A 25,635-nucleotide genomic window follows, 5' to 3' on the forward strand; every position below is an offset into this window, starting at 1 on the left:
TAAGGGGTGGTGGATCATATGGATAGAAAATTTCGAGGACGAAATTTTATAAGGAGGGGAGTTCTCGTCGACGAGAAGATACCGAGAGGCTATTTTTTCAGCTTTGAATTTCATTGACGAGGAATAGACATTCATCGACGAACTTCCTTTGTTGCCTCGTCGACGAAGTGACGTGGCTCGTCGACGAGTGTAGGTGTATAAATAGCCCAAAATTGATTTTTCTCTCGAAAATCACGTGAAAACCTCCCTCTCTCTCTCTCTCTCTCTCTCTCTCTCTCTCCTGTTCGTCTCTTCCTTCTTCTCTCTAAGATTCTGGGTTGAATTCTTGCTAGTTCGACGATCTGAGGTCGCCACGACACTCCTGGGAAGTTCTCTTCAAGTCTATTAGAGTGGATCATTGGTAGGGTTAACTTAAATTTCATCCCAAATTCATGGTAAGACTTTTTATTTAGTATTTGTCTTTTCTACAGTTGTAGAAAATATAGTACTCAAAGAAATAGTGAGGTTTTGTTCAAGGGGATGTTATTTTCAGGTTGTTGAATGGGGAACCCTACAGGTGTAGGACTAGGCGTTGTAGGAGCTTTTCAGTAGTTAGGTAAGGGAGTAAACTAAAATAGCAATTATTCATGAAAATCATTATTATTTAATAGTAGTTTAATTTTCAGAAAGCATGTATTATATATGAGTATATTTGTGGAAATGTATATTTGGGAAAATACTGCTGTTACACAGGAATATGTATTTTTAAGTATGAAATGTCAGGAAATGTGATTCAGAACAGAATTCATGATTTTATTCAGTTTGTATGACATGAATATTATTTTACGCAAATTTTATTATGTTAAGTCAATTTTACAAGAAAACATATTTGCAGTTATTTTAAGAATAACATGATAATATAGTAAACCATGATTTCAGAATATATGATAAATAGTACATTTATTCAGATAAGTATATATGTTATGTTCGGTGCAAGGCTGCAGTTATGCATGTTATTCGGCGCAAGGCCGTAATTATATATGTTATTACAGAATTCAGAAAAATGCTATCAATCTATTTACATTAAATAATATATGATCATGTACGATATGTTATCAAAACCTGGATGATAGTTCATATCAGTTTCAGAAGCATGGTACCATAGCTATACAGTTCAGTTCAATTCAGACTTGTGCTAACTGCCCCTGCTAGTAGAGGGGGTGGGAGATGGATAGTCGATGTGACTTTCATTGTAGTGTTGTAGACGTCTACCTGATAGTCCGGACCAGGGTATGACGGGCCCATCATACTTATAGACATTTTTAACTCGGTAGTGATTGGCCAGCCATTGTCAGGTCCCGCCTTCAAGCTGCACAACTTATCATGAGGGGTAATACATGACATCAACTAACTATTCATTCTAGGTAAATTTCAAAATTACTAGTTATATCAGATGATTTTATGAACAATTAGATACAATATGATTTAGCAAAATTATGAAATTATATGCTTACTCAGTTATGATATTATCAGTGTTTTCAAGTATGTGACATGTACAGTATAATTATTATAGCACGTAAATATTCATGTTACTACACAACTGTATTTAATTTATTTCCTTTACTGAGAGATGTCTCAACCTAATTTAAACCATTTCAGGGAACCTAAAAAGACCGGCAGACCGAGGCCGTCGTTGAGGCAGTGTTTATTACCCCACTAGGAGGGTGAGTCTTTTTGAACTAGGGTAAGTAGGTTTGATGTAAGATCCTAGTTTTATCTTTTGGTGTTTTTAGGATTGTATATATACATTTACAGTACATGGTGAGAATGTAGGCAAGTCTAATATATTGTGTTACATGGTTGGGTGGATGAAATTTATGTTTACTGCTACTTAGGTTTCCGCTATATATGACAAATGTGTCCTCGTTACCCACAGGTTCGGGTTGAATTTGTTATGTTTTAAGTTAATGATAATTAATGTGGTTGATTATGTAGTAAATTAAATAGGTCATTACAAAGGGTGCTTCCCATTCAGATATTTAGGGATTCCCTTGGCTTCTACTAGACTCAATGTGACACACTATGCTCCCCTGGTCTCAAGAATTGGCAACATCATCGATTCTTGGCCTATCAAAACGTTGTCATATGCTGGGAACGTAGATCTGATTAACTCAGTGGTACAGGGAATGGAATGGTTCTGGCTCTCCATTTTTCCTATTCCGGTGGCTGTGATTAAACAGATAATCAATTTATGCAGGGTATTTTTATAGGGCAATAAGGTAAAACCTCTGGTTGCATGGAAGGAAATATGTCTGCCCAAGACTGAAGGGGGACTGGGAGTGTTTGACATGAAAACTTGGAACAGAGCCCTTCTTACCAAAACTCTTTGGAATATTCACAAAAAGAAGGATACATTGTGGTCAAAATGGATCAACCAAGTTTATCTGAGAAATGGCAGCTTATGGGAAGCCACGGCTAAGCATGATGACTCCCCATTATTCAAGAAAATCATAAAGATTAGAAATCTATTGGTGCAGAATTGCAACAGCTGGGAAAGTGCAGAGCAGTTGCTTGATCAATGGACACGTGATAATGAGATGGTCTACTCGAATGCCTATAATTACTGGAGGTCGAACGGCACTATAAAGCCATGGTCCAATGTTGTCTGGAAGAATGGAGGCATACCTAAGCATTCTTTCATCTTATGGCTGAGCACTAAGAATAAACTATTAACAAATGACAAGCTGCGTGGTTCAGATAGAGAATCGATATGTGTACTTTGTAAATCTGAAGATGAGTCTGAGTCACACCTATTCTTTAAGTGTAAGGTTACCAAAGAAATTTGGGAGGCTATTAAAACGTGGCTTGGATGTAAAAGATCTATTAGCACTATCAATGCTGCACTAAAATGGGTTAAAAAGGAAGCAAAAGGAAAGGGGGCTCATGCTGTGGCAAAGAGGGCAGGCCTTGCAGCTACAGTTTACTGTATATGGCATTTTAGAAATAAATGCTTGTTTGAGAAAGTTGATACTCCCGCAGAGGGTATTATCAAGGTCATTCAAACTCATGTATTTAGAACCCTGTATGATAAATTCCCAGATCTGATACACTCTGGGAATTGGAATGTTCTTCTGGTGGATGGGTAGAAAATCGCTTACAAAAGGTCATAGAAAGAGAGCATCAGATACTCCTTTCATTTTATAATAAGGGCTGGACTAGAAACACATCAGATACACCTTTCTGGTTGGTAGATTGTGTTGATGCCAGACCTGGTTTGCTGTAAACAATTTAGCTGTATCCTAAAGGCAGCCTTGATTTCTGTGTGGGCTCATCACGGATCTCTGAAGCATTGTTATGGAAGCTCAGTCAATGGAAAGTTGGAAGCATCATCACTGCTGTAACTCAAAGACAACACTAAAATGTTGGAGATGAATCTAAATGGACTCGGAAGCATCAATATGGATCCCAGGTTAGAAAACAATGTAAATGTTCTTTTGCTATCCTACATTTACATTTATTATGATTCATATATATGGATGTTATGTTAGATAGGCTATAGATTTAGCTTTTGATGGTATTCTTATGCAATTATGATTAGGACATTACATTTGTCCCCTTTGGGTATGCCCAGAGTAGGCCTATAAATACACTTTAGATCATATATGTTTACCTTTACCGATAAAAAAAAAATTTAACAGAATACATTTGCTGTTGTTTTGGATTATATGCTTCGGGCATTTTAAATCCTTCAGGGATTTTCATATATATGTCATTATCCAATGAGTCATACAAGTAAGCTGTAACTAAGTCCATGAAGCATATGTTGGGTCCTTCAGAAACCGTTAAACTAATCACAAATCTGAAAGTAACTACATCCATAATAGGGGAATATGTCTCATTATAATCTATACTAGACCTTTGTGAGAAATCTTGTGCTACAAGACATGCCTTGTATCTCACAATTTCATTCATTTCATTTCTTTTACATACAAAAACTTATTTATACCCAATAGGTTTGACATTCTCAAGTGTTTAGACTACTGGTCCAAATACCTTACGTTTGGCTAATGAGTCTAGCTTAGCCTATATTGCTTCTTTCCATTTCTTTCAATCATTTTGATATCGACATTCTTCTACAGTTTGTGGCTCGGGCTCATTATCATTAATAATTTCTGAAGCAATCGCATATGCAAACACATTGTCAACAACAACTTCATTTTTTCTTCGCATATTTCCAAATTTTAGTGAGATCTCATAATTTTTCAGTACTAAAAACACTTCTGGTGTTGCTTCTGTGGAAATATGAGATTGTTGATCTATATTTCTTTTAACTTTTTCTTGAGTGTTAATGAACTCTGTTGGAGTGCCACTTTTATTCATTTCCTTTTTCTTTCAAGGAACATTATCCTTTGCTCTAATTAGTCTACCATGCTTCTGGCGCACTTTAGATTCATTAGCTGCTATTCTCATTAGGTGTTCTTCAAGAACAATCAACCTGACAGGAATATTTGCAGTCAGAACATGTGTTTGAGTGACCCTTTTTGTGTATGTAAAAACATCTAGCAATTGATTTGCAGTATTCTGCAAATGAATTATTCTTTGAACTTCAAGTTCACATATATTTGTGCATGTATTAAGATTAGACAAAGTTGGTGTGTCCCAAAAAAATTCTTGTGTTTTTAATTCTTTACCTTTTCCTTCTCCTAATGATGACAAAACTAATTCATCAAATTGACAATCTAGAAATCTTGATCTAAAAATGTAACACCCCAACCTGAGTCTGTCAAGGAGCAGTGTGTCTCTCCTCCTCTATTTGGACCAGACAACCGGGGGGGGGGGGGCGGGACCTTATTAGACTAATGATTGGCCCCACAGACCAACACGTGTCATTTTTAGTGTGTTTTGTCCTCACTCACACACTTATTGAGAAAACTTCCTAGAAGGTCACCCATCCCAAGATTACTCCAAGACAAGCACGCTTAACCGTGGAGTTCTTATGGGAAGACTTCCGAAAAGAAATGTGCACCTTGTTGATATGGATAGTAACATCTAATCCTTTTTAAGCCTTTCTTCCATGGGGTATCACATTCTCCCCCACTTATAGAACGCAACGTCTTCGTTGCGAATCCACATTTCCAAACCCAGGCGATGTGAATCTCATCACACTTCTGGCTGGGTAATGACTCTGATACCATTTTGTAATGCCCCAACCTAGGCCTGTCAGGGAGTATTGTGTCTCTCCTCCTCCAGCTGAATCAGATAACAGGGGGCGAGCCTTATCGAACTAATGACTAGCCCCACAGACCAACATGTGTCATTTTCAGTGTGTTTTGTCCTCACTCAAACACTTCCCGAGAAAATTTCCCAGAAGGTCACCCATCTCAAGATTACTCTAAGACAAGCACGCTTAACCGTGGAGTTCTTATCGGATGGCTCCCCAAAAGAAAGATGCACATTGTTGATATGGGTAGTAACATCTAATCCTTTTTAAGCCTTTTTTCCACGGGGTATCACAAAAAAAATTACTTGCTAGTGGTTCAAGATATCTAATAATAGAAGAAGAATCAAAACCAACATAAATACCAAGATGATTGTTGACTCTATGAGTCCAATCCTGTTTTGATAATGACAAATCACTTGGTATTTGATCCGTGCATTGAGAGTGTGAACAGGAACGTTATTTAGCATGGACGAAAGTTAAGGAAGTCATGGAAGCCATAAGAATTAAGGAATATACAACCAGGCACAATCCTACCTTAGACTAGAGAATGGAGATGCAAGTGTCAAATTCAAGATAGTCATGGGAATGGGTATTTAGATTTCATTGTATTTACAAGCTAGAAGTTCATAATTTAAACTGACCTTAGGACACATGCATATCATGGAGAATTTATTTAAAAGAGTCTACGTTAAATTGAATTTCGGAGGCAAATTTTTAGAGGCCTTGTCGACGAACGCATGAAGGCCACTCGGTGATGAACACCTTGTTCTCGTCGACAAGAAAATACCGAGAGCACAAAAATTTTAGACAGGTTTCTCGTTGACGAACTCACGTTCACGTCGACGAACGAGTGTTGAACACTCATCAATGAGAAAATATCGAGAGCACAGAAATTTTAGACAAGTCTCTCGTCGACAAACTCATGTTCACGTCAACGAACAAGTGTTGAACACTCGTCGATGAATGTGTCCTCTCATTGACGAATGTTAGGCGTAGAATTGTGTTTCAGTGAGGATACGCGTGGAATTTCGTCCATTTAATTTGATCCAACGGCTAAGATTAAACCTAGGGTCGAGAACTTATATAAAATTAACCTAAGAATTCTAGTGTCTCACTTTTGAACATATCTTGGGAGCCTTGAACGTTTTTGATTGATTTTGAGAGCATCAAACGAAAATACACCTCTTGCCTGCACTCCAAAGTATTCACATCTAGTTTGGGCATTCATTATGTTGATCTTAAAGGCATTCACGCACATATTGTTAACCCTATGGGTCATACCCTATTTTGATTATGACAAATACTCAGGTATTTAATGGTTGTCAAGTTTGTGTGTAGGTATTTATTGGCAAATACTCATATAATGACATGTGGCAACCTAAAGAGAAGTGAAAACCCAACATATTTATTTGTGTATTTTTTATCATTGGGTCTGTGATAATTTCATTTAAAAAAAAGGTCTATAATAATCTGCATTACATGCATGTAGGATCTATAAGCTCAAGACCTTAGAGAGACCTTAGGGATCTTCGGTCGACCGACGCTAGGTTTTTTGGCGTACTTAAAAAGGCATTAGAAAAGACCCTAGGTCCCAACACTTAGTGCACATTGTTTCCATAATCACATATATTATCTAGGGAATTAATTGAAGTAAAATTGGGCAAAATTGCAAAACTTAAGAGAGGTCGGGCGACCAAACCCTAGGAGTTCAAAACTCCTCGGGCGCCTGAATTGCTGGAAATTCAGCAGTTTGAATAGGCTTCGGGCGACCGAACCCAAAATAACCCTATCGCCCTCGGGCGCCTGAACCCTTAAAAGGTTACTTTTCACCAACTCGGGCTGCCGAAGTTTTGCGTTCAAATCAGACCTTGGGCGACTGAATTGGTTAGTTTGGTTAACCGAACTTTGCACCAAGCACTCGAACCGCGCGGCAAATGCTACTAACTTTTGTTTGGGCTACCTAACCTACACACAGGCGACTGAACTGTTTAAAATGGGCTTTTCAAGATAAGTCTATTCGGGCGATCGAACCTTGGTTCAGCCACCCGAATCTGGCGGGTAAAATCATTTTTTACCAGGGTTAAAATTAAGTAAACAGGGTTAATTTTGCTAAACTTTTTTAAACAAATTTAAGAATACCCTGTGTGTCCCCCAACAATCATAATTTGCTCGTTCTCTATATATAGGGGTTCATTTGCTTAGATTATAGATGATTAGCAAATAGGATTAGATAAAAAATTCTCTCAAATTTACAAAACCCTATTTGTTCATTCGAAGCTCATACACTTATAATACATCCATTCTTTTGAGAAATATAGTTGTGTGAGTGTTTTATAGATTATTCTATTTTTCTAAAAACCCTCACTTGCTCTTGTACTTGTGATTTTCATATTGAGGGTTTAGCTTGATTTTTCCCCCGATTTCATTTAATAAATCTTTGGTTGGGAAAAATCATATAACTAAGTGAGTTTGCATTATCATTGCAATTCTCATTTGGGCTTATTCTTTTGTGTGCAAAAATATTTTTCAAAGGTAGATTTCAAACAATTCTTGTGCTAGATACATTTGAGAAAATATTTTTGAGGTTGTTTGAATACTCTAATTGACATCTTTGAAACCCTAAGCTTGCATTGAGATATTTTATATTGTGTTTCAAGAAAACCTTGTTTATACACTCTTGTGCATATTTGAGATTATCCATAATGTTGAGTGTTGATTGCACAAGTAGAGTACCGAGCTTATAGTTCATACATCATTGAGGTGCATTGATTATAATGCGCGTATTTGGGTACATATCTGCTTTACATGAAAGCATAATCACTATACCAGTTGATTGAGAAAAATACTAATGTATTTCCAGGCGTGACCTGAGAGGGTTTGATATAGTCCGGAAGGATCAGGTTGGGATCAGCCCTGTGAATTTGACCTAGGGCCTTCTCCACCCCACAAGGAGAGTTTGTAAAGGTTAAGGTCAGCCCTATGCTAATTGACCTAGTTGTAATCGATGCCACTCCACCCATTAAGTGAGTTTTAGTGGAATCCTCAGGTTTGCGAACTAGAGGCGGGGATGTAGGCACAGTTGGTCGAACCTCGATAACATATCGTGCATTTTCTTTACATTTCCACAATTTACTTACTACACGTGTATGTTTTATTGTGAATGATTAGGTTTATTTTTACATAAACATGCCCTAGGTTGAGTAACACTGTTGATCTAGTTTAACTTAGGCGATAATTTTTAAATACCCAATTCACCCCCCCTTTTGGGAATACACCAAAGCTATCACATATTTAGTCATTAACGTTGGTATTGAGGTTTGAGTATACAAGTCTAATTTTTGTTTTCCTTCATTTATTATTTTAATATATTTATTGGGAGAATAAATCAATATTTCGGTATTGTATTGTGATTGATTGAATATATATTTGAGAAAGTTATTTTTTTAAATAACTAAATCTTTAAGATATTTTAAAGCTATTTTTTATTCAAAGATTTGTTAATTGGGTATTTGATTGGAAATTCTCATAACTTCTTGAAACAATTTTTGAGGAATATTTTTGCAAAATATTCAAAGTCATATTTATTCGAAGATTCGATATTAACAAATTGTTTGATAGCAGGAATATAAATTCGAGCATTATTCAATATTATTTTAAAGGATCCTGTTGTCAAATCTTGCTTAACGTTATTTGAGATTAAACCCTAAGATCTCCAAAGTTCATATTTTTAAGAAATCAATTTTTGGGAGATATTGATTAAAGGGTATTTTTGTGAAGTATATCATTCATATAACGATTTCATCATTACATACATACTGAGTTTCAAGTTTTATCATATGAATATGTGTTAAGAATTTCTATTGTACTTATAAGCTTATATAGAAGCATTATTGAGTTTTTGCATAATAGTTCTATTGCAATCACGGTTCAGGTTGTGAACCGGGTTTGAGGAGAAAGTTGTATCTCTTGTAAGCAGCGGGTTAGGAGGAAGTTCTGTAGTAATCGGGAAAAATAAAATTTAAAAAAAATAAAAATAAAATAAAATTAATTAATTAAATTAATAAGTAAAATGAATAGTATGATAAGGAAATATATATATATATATATATATATATATATATATATAAATATTGAAGCATGTATATATATAAGTAAATTATTATGATATGCATTTAATATATAGGTTTATATATATATATATATAGAAAGTGTGAAAGCTTCTTCAAGAAGCTTTACTTTAATTAATGATTACTATATATAAAATATAACTCAAGCTTCTTCAAGAAGCTTGCTTTGATTTTTTGGAAGTGCTCTCTCTCTCTCTCTCTCTCTCTCCTACGACTCTCTCTCTCTCTCTCTCTCTTTGATTTCGGGCTAGTTTTACACCGGATCGACAAACCAAAGCCACCACGACGCTCCTGGCGAAGTTCTCTATAAGTCTGCCGGAGCGGATCGTCGGGGAAACGAAGTTGGATTTCATCCCAAATCCAAGGTAAGGCTTTATATTCAATATTTGGATTTTTGACAGTTGAAGAAAGTGATATACGCATAAAAATACTAAACTTTAATACTGAAAATTTTCAGTTCCAGGGGTGTTGATTGGGACCATTGAGAATCATCCCTAAGTTGAGATAAGACTTTTTAAGTCGAATTTGACTTAGTGATAGTTATAGAAAATGTTGTACGTACGAAAATACTAAATTTTAATTCTACGAGTTTTCATTTTCAGGGTATTGAGTTGAAAACCTTGTGGGTAGGGGGAAGGTTTTTCTTAGGGGCTTTTCAGGAATCAGGTAAGGGGATAAACTAAGTTAGTTTGTTTTGAGAAAATGCATGTATATATATGTAGCATCTGGTTTCAGGAAAAATAAATATATTTATATATATGATTTATATTTGGAAAATACTGTTTAAATGATGATATGTTGAATACGTGGAAAATTTGTTTAGTGTGGCATGAGTATAAAAATGTTGTGAAATACTATTTTCTGGGAATGGGGACGATATGGATTTCTATGATGGAAAATCGGCGTACGGGCCGAGATATATATATATATATATATATATGTATATGATTTGCCGGCGTACGGGCTGTGTTATGTGAATATGTTTGCCGGCGTACGGGCCGTGCTATGTGGATGAGATTTGCCAGCGTACGGGCTGTGCTACGTGATTTGCCGGCGTACGGGCCGAGCTATGTGATTTGCCAGCGTACGAGCTGTGCTATGTGATTTGCCGGCGTACGGGCCGATGATTTTCATGAAATATGTATATGTGAAAAATGATATGATTGATTTGATAATTATTGATATGAGATATCCATGTATCACGATTTTAGTATATGTATATGATATCAGAACCTGGTTGGCTTGGTCTAGGCTAACACTTGCACGGTACCATTGCTATGTGTCGATGGTCCTCGTGATCATGATATCTGTGTTAACGCAGCTGTACGGAGTGGTGTGAGATTGGATGGTCGATGTGGTTATTTTCAAGAAGTGTGCTGTTATCGCCCCTGGTGTACGGACCAGTTTGGGTAGACCCATCGGACCTACAGACTACTGTTTGACTTGGCAGTGGTTGGCCAACCATTGTCAGGTCCCGCCTTCGGGCCACACAACCCAGTCATGTGGGGGTAATACATGACAACAGCTAGCTAACCTACCAGGATTGTTTTTATTATTATTATGATATGAGATGAGAAATGTTTATGAAAATGCAGTATGTTTTGTCATGTTTTGATATGCATATGTTTTCCCAGATTTGATAAACAGTATTGAATATGTTATGTATGGTATATGTAGAACACATAATACTCATGTTGTCACACACTGGTATTAGTTTATTTCCCTTACTGAGAGGTGTCTCACCCCTAAATCTTATACATTTTTCATGAGCCCCTAATAGGAGAGCGGGAAAAGCCCGCCTGATCTAGATCAGTTGTTTGCCCTCTTTGGAAGGGTAAGTTTTTGGTAGGGACAGTTAGGTTTTGTGGGGATTGTCCCTAGATTTCATTTTTGAGATGTATATATTGTGAGATAGTAATTGTAGTGACTCTGGTATGTGTTATGCACATTATGATGAGATGTATATGATTTTATACTTTCTGCTACGTAGGCTTCTGCTGTATGTTTTGTTATATCCCTGGTGCCCACGAGCTCAGGTGGATTGTGACCTGTTGAGCTGGAATGTATGATGTGATGATAATTTATTTATATAAAAAAAAATATGTGAAAAAGGAGCAGGTCGTTACAAGTTATACCTCTTGTAAGTAGCAAATTGTAAGGGAAACTCCGTCCCGATTAAAGGAGCAGGGATTTAGTGGAATCATTGAGTGGATTGCTCAAGGCGAGGACGTAGGCCGGGTTGGCTGAACCTCGTAAAAATTGTGTTTGCTTTCTCTCTTCCCTTACTTCTTTTAATTTTCGCAACGCAATTCATTACCAATCTTGCAGGTGTGTATGTTGAATAACCTTACAAGCACTTGATAATTAATTGGGTATAATTGAATATAAAATTATTGGATTGAATTAATTTAAAGTCCTGGTGATTGTCTGTGTTAAATCTTAGAATATGGATTGATTGTTGAAGTAAAACTAAATATTTTAAAAATACCCAATTCACCCCCCATCTTGGGATCACAACGACGTTGTGGTCCCATCTTACTTCATTGTGTAGGTGCAATAGGAACATATACAGTGCAACCAAAATTTCTAAGATGAGATATATTAGGTTGGTGGTTAAACACAAGCTGTGAAGATGAAAACTTATGATATGTAGTTGGTCTAATTCTAATCAAAGACGTAACATGCACTATAGCATGACCCCAAGAAGATGCGGGAAGCTTTGATTGCATAAGCATAGGTCTAGCAATAAATTGTAAACGCTTAATGAAGGATTCCGCTAAACAATTTTGTGTATGAACATGTGCAATAGAATGTTCAATACTTATTCCTATTGACATGCAATAGTCATAATATGTTTTTGAAGAAAATTCACCTGCATTATCTAAATGGACAGTCTGAATGGGATGATCAGGAAAACTTGATCTTAACTTTATTATTTGAGCAAGAAATTTAGCAAAAACAACATTACGAGTTGAAAGTAGAGAAACATGTGACCATCGAGTGAAAGCATCAATTAAAACCATGAAATATCGATATTGTCCGCAAGATGGATGGATTGGGCCACAAATATCTCTTTGTATTCTTTGCAGAAAAGATGGAGACTCTAAAGGTAATTTAGATGGAGAAGGTCTAACAAGCAGTTTTTCTTTAGCACAAAAAATACAAAAATAATCATCAGGTAAAAGAACTTTCTGATCCTTTAATGGCTATCTATGTGTATTTTCAATGATTCGTCGCATTATAATTGAATCAGGATGGCCAAGACGATTATGCCAAAGTATATAACTTACAGGCTTAGAGCACTTCCGGTGCATAAAATTTGATTCAACCATCCTTATTTTTGTGAAGTATAGGTTAGATGAAAAACTTGAAAAATTTTCTAATATGATCTTCTGGTTTGAAACTGTAGATGTAATAAAAAGATATTTCATATCTCCTTCATTCTTAGTTTCAACATGATATCCATTGCGACGTATATCATTAAAACTTAGTAGATTTCTTTGAGATCTACTAGAATACAATGCATCATCAATATACAATTTTGTTCCATTTGGAAACATAATGTGAACTCTTCTAGAGCCCTCTATTACATTTATAGAGCTAGATATTGTATTAACATTAATTTCAGCTAATGTTAATTGCAAGAAATATTTTTTAACATGAAGAATTATGTGAGTCGTGTCACTGTCCACCAGACATATGTTATCCTCCATTTTATCAAGTTTATTTTGTATGATCTAGTAAATGAAAAGTAAAATTTAAGAATTAGGAAAGATAGCAAAATATTACCAAGCATATTACATGTAAAACTTTGAATAAAAAAAATTACATAAGTTAACTTTTTTCAAAATAACATAAACATGAAAATAATTTAATAGTAGACATTTCCATCCTCAATCAAATGATCAATTTTTCCACTAGGATCCTCAAAAAAATTAGAAACATTTAAATCAACATCCAAAGGAGGCTCATACCTAGTATCAATAGGTTTAGACAAATTCACTTCAACATTTTTCCCTTTTCCTTTTAATGATGCCTTGTAAAGATCAATTAGGTATTTAAGAGTGCAACATATTCGAGACCAATAACCTTTTGTTCCACACTTATAGCAAATATTGTCATTATTTTGCATTGTTATTTTGTTTAGAACTTTCTTTATTCTTTACCCATTTCCTTTGAGTCTTTTTAGTTCCTTTTCTTTCAAACTTTGAAGGATGATCATCACGGGTCCAAATATTTTTCCTATCACGACCCCTTTTACCACTACGACCTCGAGAAAAAGCCACATTCACTTTAGAGAATGGTGTTGAGCCAGTTGGACGAGATTGATGATTTTTCAACAAAAGCTCGTTATTTTGTTCAACCACAAGTAAACAAGAAATTAACTCATAATATTTTGTAAATCTACGCTCTCAATATTACTGTTGCAGGAGCACATTCGAGGCATGAAAAGTCGTATATATTTTTTCTAACATATCATTATTGATAATTTTTTCTCCACATAACTTCAATTGAGAGCTAATTTTTAACAACGTTGAGTTATATTCACTTACAAATTTAAAATCTTGCAATCGCAAGTGTATCCAATCATATCGAGCTTTTGGAAGAATTACCATTTTTTGGTATTCATATCTCTCCTTCAAGTCGTTCCAAAGGACTAATGGATCCTTAATAGTAAGGTACTCAATTTTCAATTCTTCATGTAAATGGTGTCGAAGGAAAATCATTGACTTTGTGTGGTCCTGCAGGGATGTTTGATTTCTTTCTTCAATTGTACTCCCAAAATTCATAACATTAAGGTGAATCTCAGTATCAAGTACCCATGATAGATAGTTTCTTCCAAAAATATTAAGGGCAATGAATTTAAGCTTTATGAGGTTTAACATCATAAAGTCACTTTAAAAAACAAATAAAAATTCAAAGTTAGGTAAATATTAAATGGAAATGTTATTCTCACATATATCCCAACATAAAAATATTTTAGGACACGTACTCGAGATTAGAAATATAGTTAACATATAAATATAGTTTGACGAAAAATTAAAGTTATATTGATAACAAATGTTAAAGGAAATAAGATTCTAACCTTAGAATAATACCAACGAAGCTTGCTATATCATTAAAGACTTGATCGTGTTGATAATGTGTTGTAAATGAAATAAAAAGAGAAAAATTAGTTTGGAGTTATAGAAATTCAACAGTCTAGTTCTTCAGGAACTAGATGTTGCTAATCATCTTATTATCTCATTTTGTTGTAAAGCATGTCTTTATATAGACAAATATATTGGCATCCCAAAGGTTAACCACATAATGAACCATTATATGGGCATACCAAAGGTTATAACCTATTATCTAGATAGTCATCCACATAAATATACATGCTTTACCACAAATTCTCAATTATTGTGAAAAATTATTACCAAAATGTTTTAGTATTTACTGAATAAATCATTATACACATGATTTTTAATAAAAAAAAACTAGTGAAAGAGCACATGCTTTCCGTGTGCATATATTAATTTAAACATAAATAAATTAACTAAAAAAAGGCAGACTAGTGCACAAAGCTTCCGCGTATGCTGGGTTCGGAGAAGGGACGGACCATAATGCAGCTTTAGCAAGTATATACTTGAAATTATTATTCATAATATATAAACAAAATGGTGACCCTCATGCATATGCAATTCAAAATATTTATAGAAATTGTTAGACATGCTTTCGAATTTGCTAGAGATGTTAATATGAAAAAAGTAAAACAATAAACAATGAACTTTTTCTCAATTTATTATTATTTTATAATACAATATAACATAATGCTCTGTTTGGGAAAAATTTTCCCAATCTAATGCTTGCGTAATATTGTAAGATCAAGCTGCGAGATTTGCCACACGTCCAAACACGATTACCCTGGTCCTGCGAGATTTGTTCAAATCTGCAAGATTTGTTCAAATATCGCAGGACTAAGTTGCGAGATTTGCCACGCGTCCAAAGACGATTACCCTGGCCACACAAATCTCACAACTTGGTCCTGCGAGATTTACACTGCATTAAAATTATGTCTATAAATAAAAACATTTTTCATAACCTTCTTCCAAAAAACTAAAATATTTTTTTTAATAAAAAGAATATTTTCCAACTTATTCTGATTCTTATTCTTAATAATAATTGTTGTTATTAATTTCTTTGTTACTTTTTTTTCCAGTTTAGGGTTTGTTAATTGGTTTGTGATTTATGCATTTTAGGCTCAATTTCTAAAGTTATTTACTAGCTCAACATTTTTCAACTTGTGTGCTTTGATATATTTTTCAAAGTTATGTTTCTTAATTTTAAAACATGTGAAGTGATAATTCATTATAAATTCTATGTTTACCATTTAATTTTTTTTAATAGTATTCTAAAAGAAAATGGAAGTGAATGTTTAATTTTAAGGTTTTGAGATAATTTGCATTATAATGACTATTACTTTGATAATGAATAGATTTCAATTACATTTTTGCATAAATTCGAATTGTGAAATGTGAAATAAACAATTGAATAAATTATAATATAGAGCATTATTATATGCTTAAAAGATGCATGCATTGCTTTTATATTACTAATAAAAGAATAACTATCACTAATGTAACACATCAGTTGGGGAAAATGAATAAACATTTCTAATTATACATGAATAATGCAACGACGCTATACAAATGAAATGAAAATAATCAATGTCATACAAATGAAATGAAAATAATCAATGTTATACAAATGAAATAAAAATAATGCTATACTACTTTGTGTCGCAGTGAGGTCATCTCTGGGGTCGGGGTGGTTGTCGTATGTGTCTGCCCTCTACTGGTTGCTCATCTGCACCTGGTGTCCTATCTCCTCGTCGTCCTGCATGTGGGTCATCTTCCCCAAGAGATACTACATAATCAACATCTATGTGAAGTAGATGGGGAGATAATTGATATGATGGCTTTGGTCGAGAACGAGGTGGCATGGCCGGTGCATCGACCTCCTCTGTATCGAAAATGTCGTTTAATAAGTATGACATTGATGGGATGGCAACATAGTCAGAAGGGGCGTCAGCCTATCTACTAGACGGTTTCGTAATATCAGCTACTAGCGAAGGTGTATATGATGTTGACGAGCTGAACACGTACTCCGCCCATACAAACGGTGGCAAGAATGTGACCCTAATTGTGCGGTTGTGATGCTAAAGGTACACCTAGACCGGTTGAACATCGTGACTCGATGTCTAATTGCCTTCAGCTTCCTTCTTTCCATCGCTAGTAGGATATGTGGAGTAAATGCATTTCCTCCAGCTATTGCGTTATGAGCAGCCTTCCATCGGCTATTGAAATAATGTGCAATGCGATAAATTGTTAGTCGCATAAGGGCCTTTATTGGGAGGCTACAAGCTCCTTTCAGGACGGCGTTGAAGCATTCCACAAGGCTAGGGGTCATGTTCCCATACCTTTGTCCACCGTTGTGGCATTAAGTCCACATATGAGTAGGGATCTGCTCAAAAAACGATTTTACTGGTTCTCCACCCTCATCGAATATCCTCTCCATCCATTTATCAAATTTTCTTACCTGATGCTTCCTTCTCGCTCGCTCAGCCATACGCTTAAGATTGACACTATGTACTTTCATATTAAAGTTGTTGACCATGTGTCGAAAGCAGAATTGGTGGTGGGCACGTGGTGGTTGCCAATCAGGATTGCGTTGTACTGTAGCGAGAATTCCTGGATGCTGATATGATATAAGACAAATGTTGTCTATATCAGTAATAGAGCGAAGATAATAGAGAAACCAATTCCATGTGTCTAGGCTTTCCTCTTAGACAATAGAAAATGCAAAAAAAAAAAATATTTGTCTATTTGCATTCGGGCACGTCACAATTAGGAGTTTACCTTTGTACTCACCGTACATGTGTGTCCCGTCCACGCAAATAACGGGAGGGTAGTGACGAAAACCCTGAATGGACGTTGCAAACAATCAAAATACAGAAACAAATGTTGTGGTGTTCTTGTAACCTGGAACAGGAGTCCACCTCCACTTGACTACAATACCAGGATTGTACGCGCACATCGTTTCTATCCACTTTGGAAAAGTTTGATAGGACATCTCCCAATCGCCGAATAGTTGGGAAATTGCCTTTTGTTTGCCCTACTAGACCTTCTTATACGAGATCGAATGGCCAGAGTGATGATCTATGAACTCTTTAAATGTGGCGATTGATGTTGACGCATCTCCCCTGATCATATTCACTATCTCCTTAGCAATGAGGGACGATGTGATTTGGTTATGGTCCTATCCGAGAAGTTTATTCAAACACATGTGCGAACCACCATATTGGGTGATTTCGAATAATTAGTGTTTCGTTCGATACATTACACGTACTCTCCATCCGCAATCGAACTCCTTACCCCTAACAACCCATAACATTGGGTAGACTACACAACGTGGAAGTCGTGGTGGGTTCGAGCTTGATATATTTGCACTGCCGCTATCAACTGATTCTTCGACCCGAATAACATCCCCCTACTCAGCTCAGACGATTTATCCCAACAAGTTGACTGTATAGGAAGCTCCTCTTCACGTGACAAATCTGTAGCATTTATGTCAATTTGACCGTACATTGGAGGTTCGTCCATAAACTGGGTGTCGTACGTGGCATAATTTGTTTCATCGGGGGGTGGGTTCACATCATCGGGGAACTCATTTAAACCTTCAAACGTTTCCTGTTTGTACGTGTCATCTTGTAAATTAATATCGTTCATAATGTTCATCCCCTCGTCTAACTCATTATTCGCAATGACAAACAATGATCCTGGACCTTCTGCCGGAACTTCTTTGCAACCTCTCTGATCATCCGTGTGAAAAACAGGTCTTTCGTATGTCGGCGGCTCAAATGACAATCTCGGACATTTGTTGAAATCCACAACAGGCATCCCACCAACTTCCACATGTGTATGATTTAATTCCTTCTTCCGCAGTCATATCATAATGACATGTTTGTTGGGTGTCTTCCTCCGCTTCAACTACATGCTCGATAGACGTCCTTGTTTGCCTATCCGCGGCGACACCCATGTGAGGAATGATTTTGACATATAGTTGCACAATTAAATATGTCGGTCCTACGCAGTGTGCATCCAACACAATGCGCAGACCGTAATCATCAGTTACAGGAATAATCTCATCGAAGACTATATCATTGAACCCTTGCATAGGGTATCTTGCGGTCACCCATAATGCATATTGATCTGGATGAATATGCAAATATTGGTATATCTTCAAATACAATTTATTTAATTTACACCTATGACCAATTTGAATTGGTCAAACCGACTTAGTACTATAACTAACACCTTCTATTCCAGTGATAATTACCCCCTCCCCCCCTTTATATAAATAATACCATCACCCGAACACTGCTTAAGCTTCCTGTCATTTAGAGATCGACTTTTAGGAAATAGTAAAAACCTACGAAAAACAAAATTATATATATAAGCACATGACATAACACCTTTTTTCGAGATTTTAGAGAACCAAAGTTTTCTTCTTCTTCAGTTTTAAAAAGAAGAAATATTTCAAAATTTTAAGAAGAATAAATATTTTGAAATTTTAAGAAGTACAAATACTGTGACAAGTAAAACTGCTTTGATTATTAGTTTGCACTAATATTAGTATTATTACCTAAATTAAATTATTTTCTAAATAATGTAATTCATCATTATTGTCTTGTAGTTAACAATATTTTACTATTTTTTGAGTGCCATGTACAAAAACATTGTTCTTCTAAAGTGAATTTTGAAATATAATAACTAAGTAAAATAATTAAAATAATTTAATTTTTATTATAGTATTTAAATTTTATTATTTTCACATGTACTAACTTTGACTAATGAAAGTTTCTTTTTATCCGAAAAATTAAATCTTTGAGTTTTTTTTTAGTAGTTTTTATAAACGGTGTCATATTCAAAAAGTTCAGACAGTGACAGTATTAGGAAATCCATTAACGAACTTGATGCAAAATTTTATTGTGATCTAACTAAAATATCATCTCAGTTCAAGAATACAAACTAACCTAACTGATTTACAAATTAATACACAATTTCAATATAAAATTAATAGGAAATAATTAATGGAATCCTTCACAAAGTACATAACGAGAATGTTGGTAATAATGACTTCATATATGCTCCTCATTATTTCATTCAACATGTAAGTAGAAAAAAAAAAAGCATTTCAATGATGAAATATTACAGTAGTTATTCCTTACTTTCATTAAGAACTCATAAAAAAAATTCATTCTGTTATCAATTTGTTTTATAATATCAATAACTTTTTATACAATTAATTATAAAACCCTATTATAATTATATAATCCTAAGAACATGCATTCCTTCAAACCTTATTATAACTCAAAAGCCACAGAACTGGAAAGAAAAAAAAAAAGAAGCAAAAACGCGAATGAAATGAAACCTAACCTTGGGGGTTTCCGGATGCAGCCATAAACTAAAAAATCGAAACCATACTATACTAATTTATGAAACTAAAGTAACAAATCTTTAAACGTTTGGTTAATCTTGAATCAGAACTCAATGAAACTAATTTTGTTTTATGGTAAGAAAAATACGTACCCCACTTTCCCCATTTTATAGCTTTCCTCGTCTAACCTTTTAAACGGTCACCTGTTAATCCACTCTCGAACGATCACCTGCTCAAGTCCACTGAACGGTCACTAGCGCTCGTATGCCTCCTGCTGCTGCCGCCCTCCTCTCTGCTCTCTATGCAAACACTCCCTTTGCAGACAACCCTCTTTACTCTTTGTTTGCGAGTGAAATGAAGGGGAAAAGAGCTAGGCAAATCTCTCAGGACCATCCTGCAAGATTTGCTGTCACGTGTTACCACGATAGTCCGTCTCTCTTTAAGCATTAAACTGAGAATATTTTTTTTAAAAGAGTATAATTTTATATTTTATTATAAAATAATAATAAATCGAGAAAAAACTCAATAAACATTGATAGGAAATACCAAAAATTTTAAGAATTTTTGTTAGATAATAAAATCATTAAATACATGTTTAGTGTGTAGGAATGAAAAATTAAGAAAAATGAAATCAAATTTATCACTTATTATATTTCTTATTCAAATCTTCATTGCATTCGCTTGCTATCAAATTCCATTATGTAAAACTAGACATACTACCTAAGTTCAATTTTAAGGGAAGGTGTATTTCTTGAAACATGCCACTCAAATCTTCTTCTCTTGCAAGTTGGGGTGTACAAAAATTATAAACTGAAATTCAGACCATAATCAAATGCGGTTCAGTTTTTCGGTTTCCGATTTTGTTTTCGGTTATCAAAAAAATAAATTATTAGTTTAGGTGTCAAAACATAATCGAGCCGAAAAAACCAAAAAATTGATTTAAATAAAAAATAAATATATAAATTAATATAATTACTTAACATATACCAATATCATATATCTGGCTGGGGAGTGGTGGATATCAAGGGTTTCATTTTCAGTTTCAGATATCTCATATTTCTCCTCTCTGCGAGTCGCCGACGGCGCTCGCCGACTCTGCCTCTCCAGCTCTCCCTCAGACTCTCGGATCTTGATCCCTCTCCGTCTCTCGTTGTCATCACTGCTCTTGGCCTTTGAGCTATCGGCGACTCGCCGGCTCTGCCTCTCTTATTCTCTCTCAGTCTCTCTCCGTCTGGACCGTCTCTCGACTCTCACTCTCTGTCTTCACGAGAACGCCGAGAAGCTCGCCAGTCGCCTTCTCAGTTATCGCCTCTGCCCTCTGCGCAAGCAACGCGCAGCTGTGCCAACCCTTGGATCAGTCCTCTACTCCTCTACAAGCCTTTTGGTGTTTGGTCTCCTTACTCTCGTCACTCTCCTCTAGTCGGCCACTTCTGTTCGTGTTCGATCAGTATTCGCCACTCAGTCGCTGATAGCTCTTTGGTGTTCGATTCCACTTTTCAGTCTTCTTTTCTCTGTCGAACACCTCAGCAGTCAGCACTCTTCAGTCGTCAACCAGGTATGCTTGAGCCTTGAAACGTTTCTTCTTCTTAAAATCTTGAAAAGCAATAATCATTCAGCGGAGTCAGCGCTCAGCAGTGAGCTACAGCTAATGGGCTGTGTTTTTCTCCTTCCTTTTCTTTTCTTGCTGTTCATCTTTTTCTTCAAGAAAGAATCAGCAATCTCTTTAAGTTATTTAAGTATTTAACTTCATTGAAATTTTCTCATTTTGATTGATGATTGATTTGGCTATTTTTTGTGAACTTGACAACTTCTTGTTCTAAGAGACTGACTTGTGCTGCAGCTGTGCTTACTTGAGATACGTTCCTAAGTTATGTTTGAAACTTGATTTACTTGTTAATTAAACTTATATTCTTACGAATTGTCATAAGGTTCCATATACATTGATTTTAAATATTTGTTTTACACTGAAAGTAGGATCTTATGATTCTTGATCCAATTCTACGATCCGATCCTGCAGACCCTCCAATGATCCTATGTAGGATCACGATTCTGACAGCTTTGCTCTCAACCTCCCAGGTTTGCTTAATGTCCCTCTTCCCTATTCTTTGTTCTGTGGCCAGAAGATTGGGAGGCATTCAGAAAAGATTTCTATGGGAAATACAGTGGAAGTCCTTTAAGTTTCATTTAGTTAGATGGGATGTGGTCCGGCAACCAATCCATGAGGTTGTCTCAAATCTCTTTCTCTTTTCAACAAGGCCCTTTGGAGTGGAGAGTCATGAACGAGAAGGAGATCCTATGAAGAAAGATCATTGCTTTAAAATACAGCTTTTATCACAGTGGGTGGATTTCTAATGAGCTTAAGCACTCCTATGGGGTTAACATTTGGGAATCAATTAGGAAGTGGGTGAGATAGTCTCTGCACTCTCATCCATTTTGATGTAAGTGATGGGAGCAATAACTTCTTTTGGAATGACAGCTGGTGCGGCTTGTCATCTCTGAGCTCTCAATTTCCAGAAATTTTCAATCTTGCCAACGACAAAACATGCTTTGGTAAGTATGTATATGGACCATTTTGTCAATGAGGCAGCTTGCAACATCCTTTTTGTTAGAAATGCTAATGGTTGGGAGCAGGAATCTTTGCTGACTTTTTGGCTGTCTCTATAGATATGTCCCCAATAGGAGCAATTTGGATGTTCCCTTATGGAATCCCAATAAAAATGTCCACTTAATGCATAACCAGAAAACACTAACACTCCAGCTAAACACGAATTGGTATGAATGTTCGAAAATGTGGTACATTTTCTTCCCAGAACACTAACGATTTAAAGTTTTGATTCAATATTTTCCCCATAACATATTTTTTTTTATTAGTTAAACTGGTGAACCATCACATTGTAATTCTATTAGTCATTATTAATCTGTTTCACCAAAGAAAATCTCTTCTAGATTTAGAAACATCTCAACTTCCTTTCCAAGCCCCATTATACAATTTTCACCAATATATCTATAGAAGTATACCCCTAATCTTTCACATTTTAGAGCATGTGCCGTATCACAATCCCATTCACGTTCCACGAACTGGAATGTTCCATGTTCTAGGTAAAATTGCTTCATGGTTTGCTCCGATTAACAACTGGACAGCTACTCTGAAGCCAGACTTGATTTCCCTTAAAAAGCCATTTGGAGTACTCCTGCACTGACCCAAGTTGTATTCTTTTTTTTTGCTTGGGACGCAACTTTGGATTCCTACTCCCTATAATCTGCAGAGAAAGGGTATTACTTTGGTTCACGGGTGCTTTCTTTGCAAAGATGATGCTAAAACTGTTGACCTCCTGCTCCCCTGCCCTGGATGAGAATCTTTTGGAATCTGGCCATGATCTTTGGAGGCAGCCATAGGTCACTGCTGTATCTGTGGTGGGTTTGGAAGGGTATTCCTGCAAATAGAGAAAAAGGAAAAGAACCTTTTATCCCTTTTACCATCTTCTGGATTGTGTGGAGAGAGAGAAATGCTAGAGCTTATGAAGGAACTTCTACTTGTCCAGATTCCTTGAGGATAGATGGCTTTCTCCTCTTTCTTGCTGGTTTAGTGGGCACTGGCCAGTGCATTTTGTACGTGCATTTAATTTTTAACTTCTTGGATACTTTCACATTGTTGATTGATCCCTTTGTTTTTTTTTTGTTCTCTTTTGTAAATGGGTGGCAACCCCTGGTCATGGTTTCGTTTTAATGGATTGTCTTTTTGCTGATCAGTGAAAAAAAATAAAAAGAAGGATATGTGAGGACAGAAAAGAATAGTAAAAGATGTGGCACCCAAATATAGAAGGGAAAAAAATGACATGTGGCAAGGAGGAGGATATGTGACCACAGAAAATAATAGTAAAGATGTGGCAGCCAAACGTAGAAAGAAAAAAAAAGACGTGGGGCATCCAAAGATAGATGGTTCTCCTTTTATAGACTGGGGGAATTACTACCTAGTTTGTCGCTGCTGAAGCATTATTAATTACTTGATTTAAGCTAGTTTTAGGCATAGAAGGAAGCTTTACTTGTTTGCTCAGGTCTGGCTGCTAACTTAATCATGGTGGTCCATCATTTTTCAATCTTGCAGCTTTTGAAAATGACTACGTGATATTATACTTTATCCTGTGTTTGTTCCAGACAACCTGCGTGAGTTGATTAGTTTGCAAGTAGATTCTTTATTATTTTCGTGACTCTGGTGAGTTCGACTTAAGAGGTATGAATTTGTGGAGGTTCCTGTGCAGAATTTCTTGAATGGGTCAACTACATATTGAGCCTTTGTTTCTATTTTAAAGGCCATATGTGACGGGCATTCTACTTTATTTAAAGTTGATATAACTTGGTGTCCATTTGTTGCCACATCTAATAAGGATGCCTTCATTTTACAAATTTCGCCTCACTCAAAAGAGGCTTGCAGGTATGGTAACAGATATTGATGCTTCTGCTGGCACTGATTTTCCTTTGAGGTTATTGTTTTCAACTCATTCATTAATGTCTATAACAACATTAATGTGATTGTCACTGTTACATATGTTACCAAAGGAATGAAAGGATACATTGGACAATTATAACCTTGGGGTGGATGAAATTTTTATACCATACAGTTTTCTTGGAAGAAGTTTTAAGTGTCAGTTTTCTCAATAACCCGTGCGTCATTGGTAGATTTGTATGTTAATAAAGTTCAAAATCTTTTCGTGTGAGTTGGTGAATAAGCTTTTGAAGATGATGCTTTAAGCCCAGCTAGTGGTTCACATTATTATACTTGCAACAAAACTGAATTTTAAGCTTTTTTATTGTGGTATCAAATGCGTCCTAACATTCACTGAACATGGGCAGGCTTATTTGATATGGCCGCCTTGCTTGGTGTTGGAACAGAACACAAGAATTGTATTTCTGAGGGTATGCATGTGGGTAACGAGGCCTCATATGTTGAGATAAAGGTGCTGTTCTTTGCCAGAGCTCGGGATCTAACCAGCATAGCTGATATGCCACTGGAGGTGCCTCCTGGCAGTACTGCTCATGATTGTCTGAATAAGCTTGTGGCCAAGTTTCCTAAACTAGAAGAGATCCGAGGGTGCATGGTCATGGCTTTGAACGAGGAGTATGCTCCCGAGTCTGCAGTGGTTAAAGAAAGAGATGAACTGGCCATTATACCTCCAATAAGTGGTGGCTAAATTTTTCCTTTCATGGATTCCCTGATCACATCATCTGGAACACAACACTTCTCTGGTACTCTGAACTGAAGTCCTACCTATGTTGATAGTTGCAAAGGTGAAAGTTTACTGTGCTAATAATTCTGTAATAAATGGAAAATATCAGACGCTGTGCGCATAAGTGCATTGCACAAGAAAACCTGAGTGGCAAACAAGCCTCCTTATTGTACTTATTAAGTGAAGCATACTTTTAATGATAACAGTGGGAGAAACTCTTCAGTGTGCTTCTCCTTCAATGACATGGTGCACGTCATTTGCACAATATCATTCTTATACAGTCCTACCTAGGAAATGGTACTTTTTGAATGTTACTTTCATTATAAAACAGAAGTGTATATTGCATTATCTATCAATTTTTAAAATCTCAGTTTCCATCATGAAATTTTGATAATACGATCAGGTTAGGGAAAAACATATAAAAATCATTGCAATTTGTACAATTCAAAACTACCAATTCAAACTAACAAGTAAGAACAAAAACAAGAAAAAAGGAAATCTCATTTGCATTCGAAAAATAAATTGAATGGCTCGAGCATAAACTATTTGAATACAAATATTTATCCCAAAACTTACCATCATCTTTCGAAGGCATCCAAAA

The 25,635-nt window shown here is 35.8% G+C and overlaps 1 protein-coding gene across 1 annotated transcript; it reads left to right on the forward strand.

Moving 5' to 3' along the window:
• The first annotated feature begins 20,813 nt into the window (after positions 1-20,813).
• Positions 20,814-25,301, forward strand: LOC131161305 (molybdopterin synthase sulfur carrier subunit). Its single transcript, XM_058116963.1, has 2 exons — positions 20,814-21,364; positions 24,661-25,301. The coding sequence occupies exon 2, from the start codon at positions 24,672-24,674 to the stop codon at positions 24,996-24,998; it is 327 nt and encodes a 108-aa protein (XP_057972946.1). The 5' UTR covers positions 20,814-21,364; positions 24,661-24,671; the 3' UTR covers positions 24,999-25,301.
• Positions 25,302-25,635: the final 334 nt, after the last annotated feature.

The sequence above is a fragment of the Malania oleifera genome, chromosome 8 (assembly GCF_029873635.1).
Source record: "Malania oleifera isolate guangnan ecotype guangnan chromosome 8, ASM2987363v1, whole genome shotgun sequence".
Classification (NCBI taxonomy): domain Eukaryota; kingdom Viridiplantae; phylum Streptophyta; class Magnoliopsida; order Santalales; family Ximeniaceae; genus Malania; species Malania oleifera.

What these genes read in the sequence shown, in the direction of transcription:
- LOC131161305 (XM_058116963.1), top strand. Translation starts at nt 24,672, where the DNA reads ATGGCCGCCTTGCTTGGTGTTGGAACAGAACACAAGAATTGTATTTCT.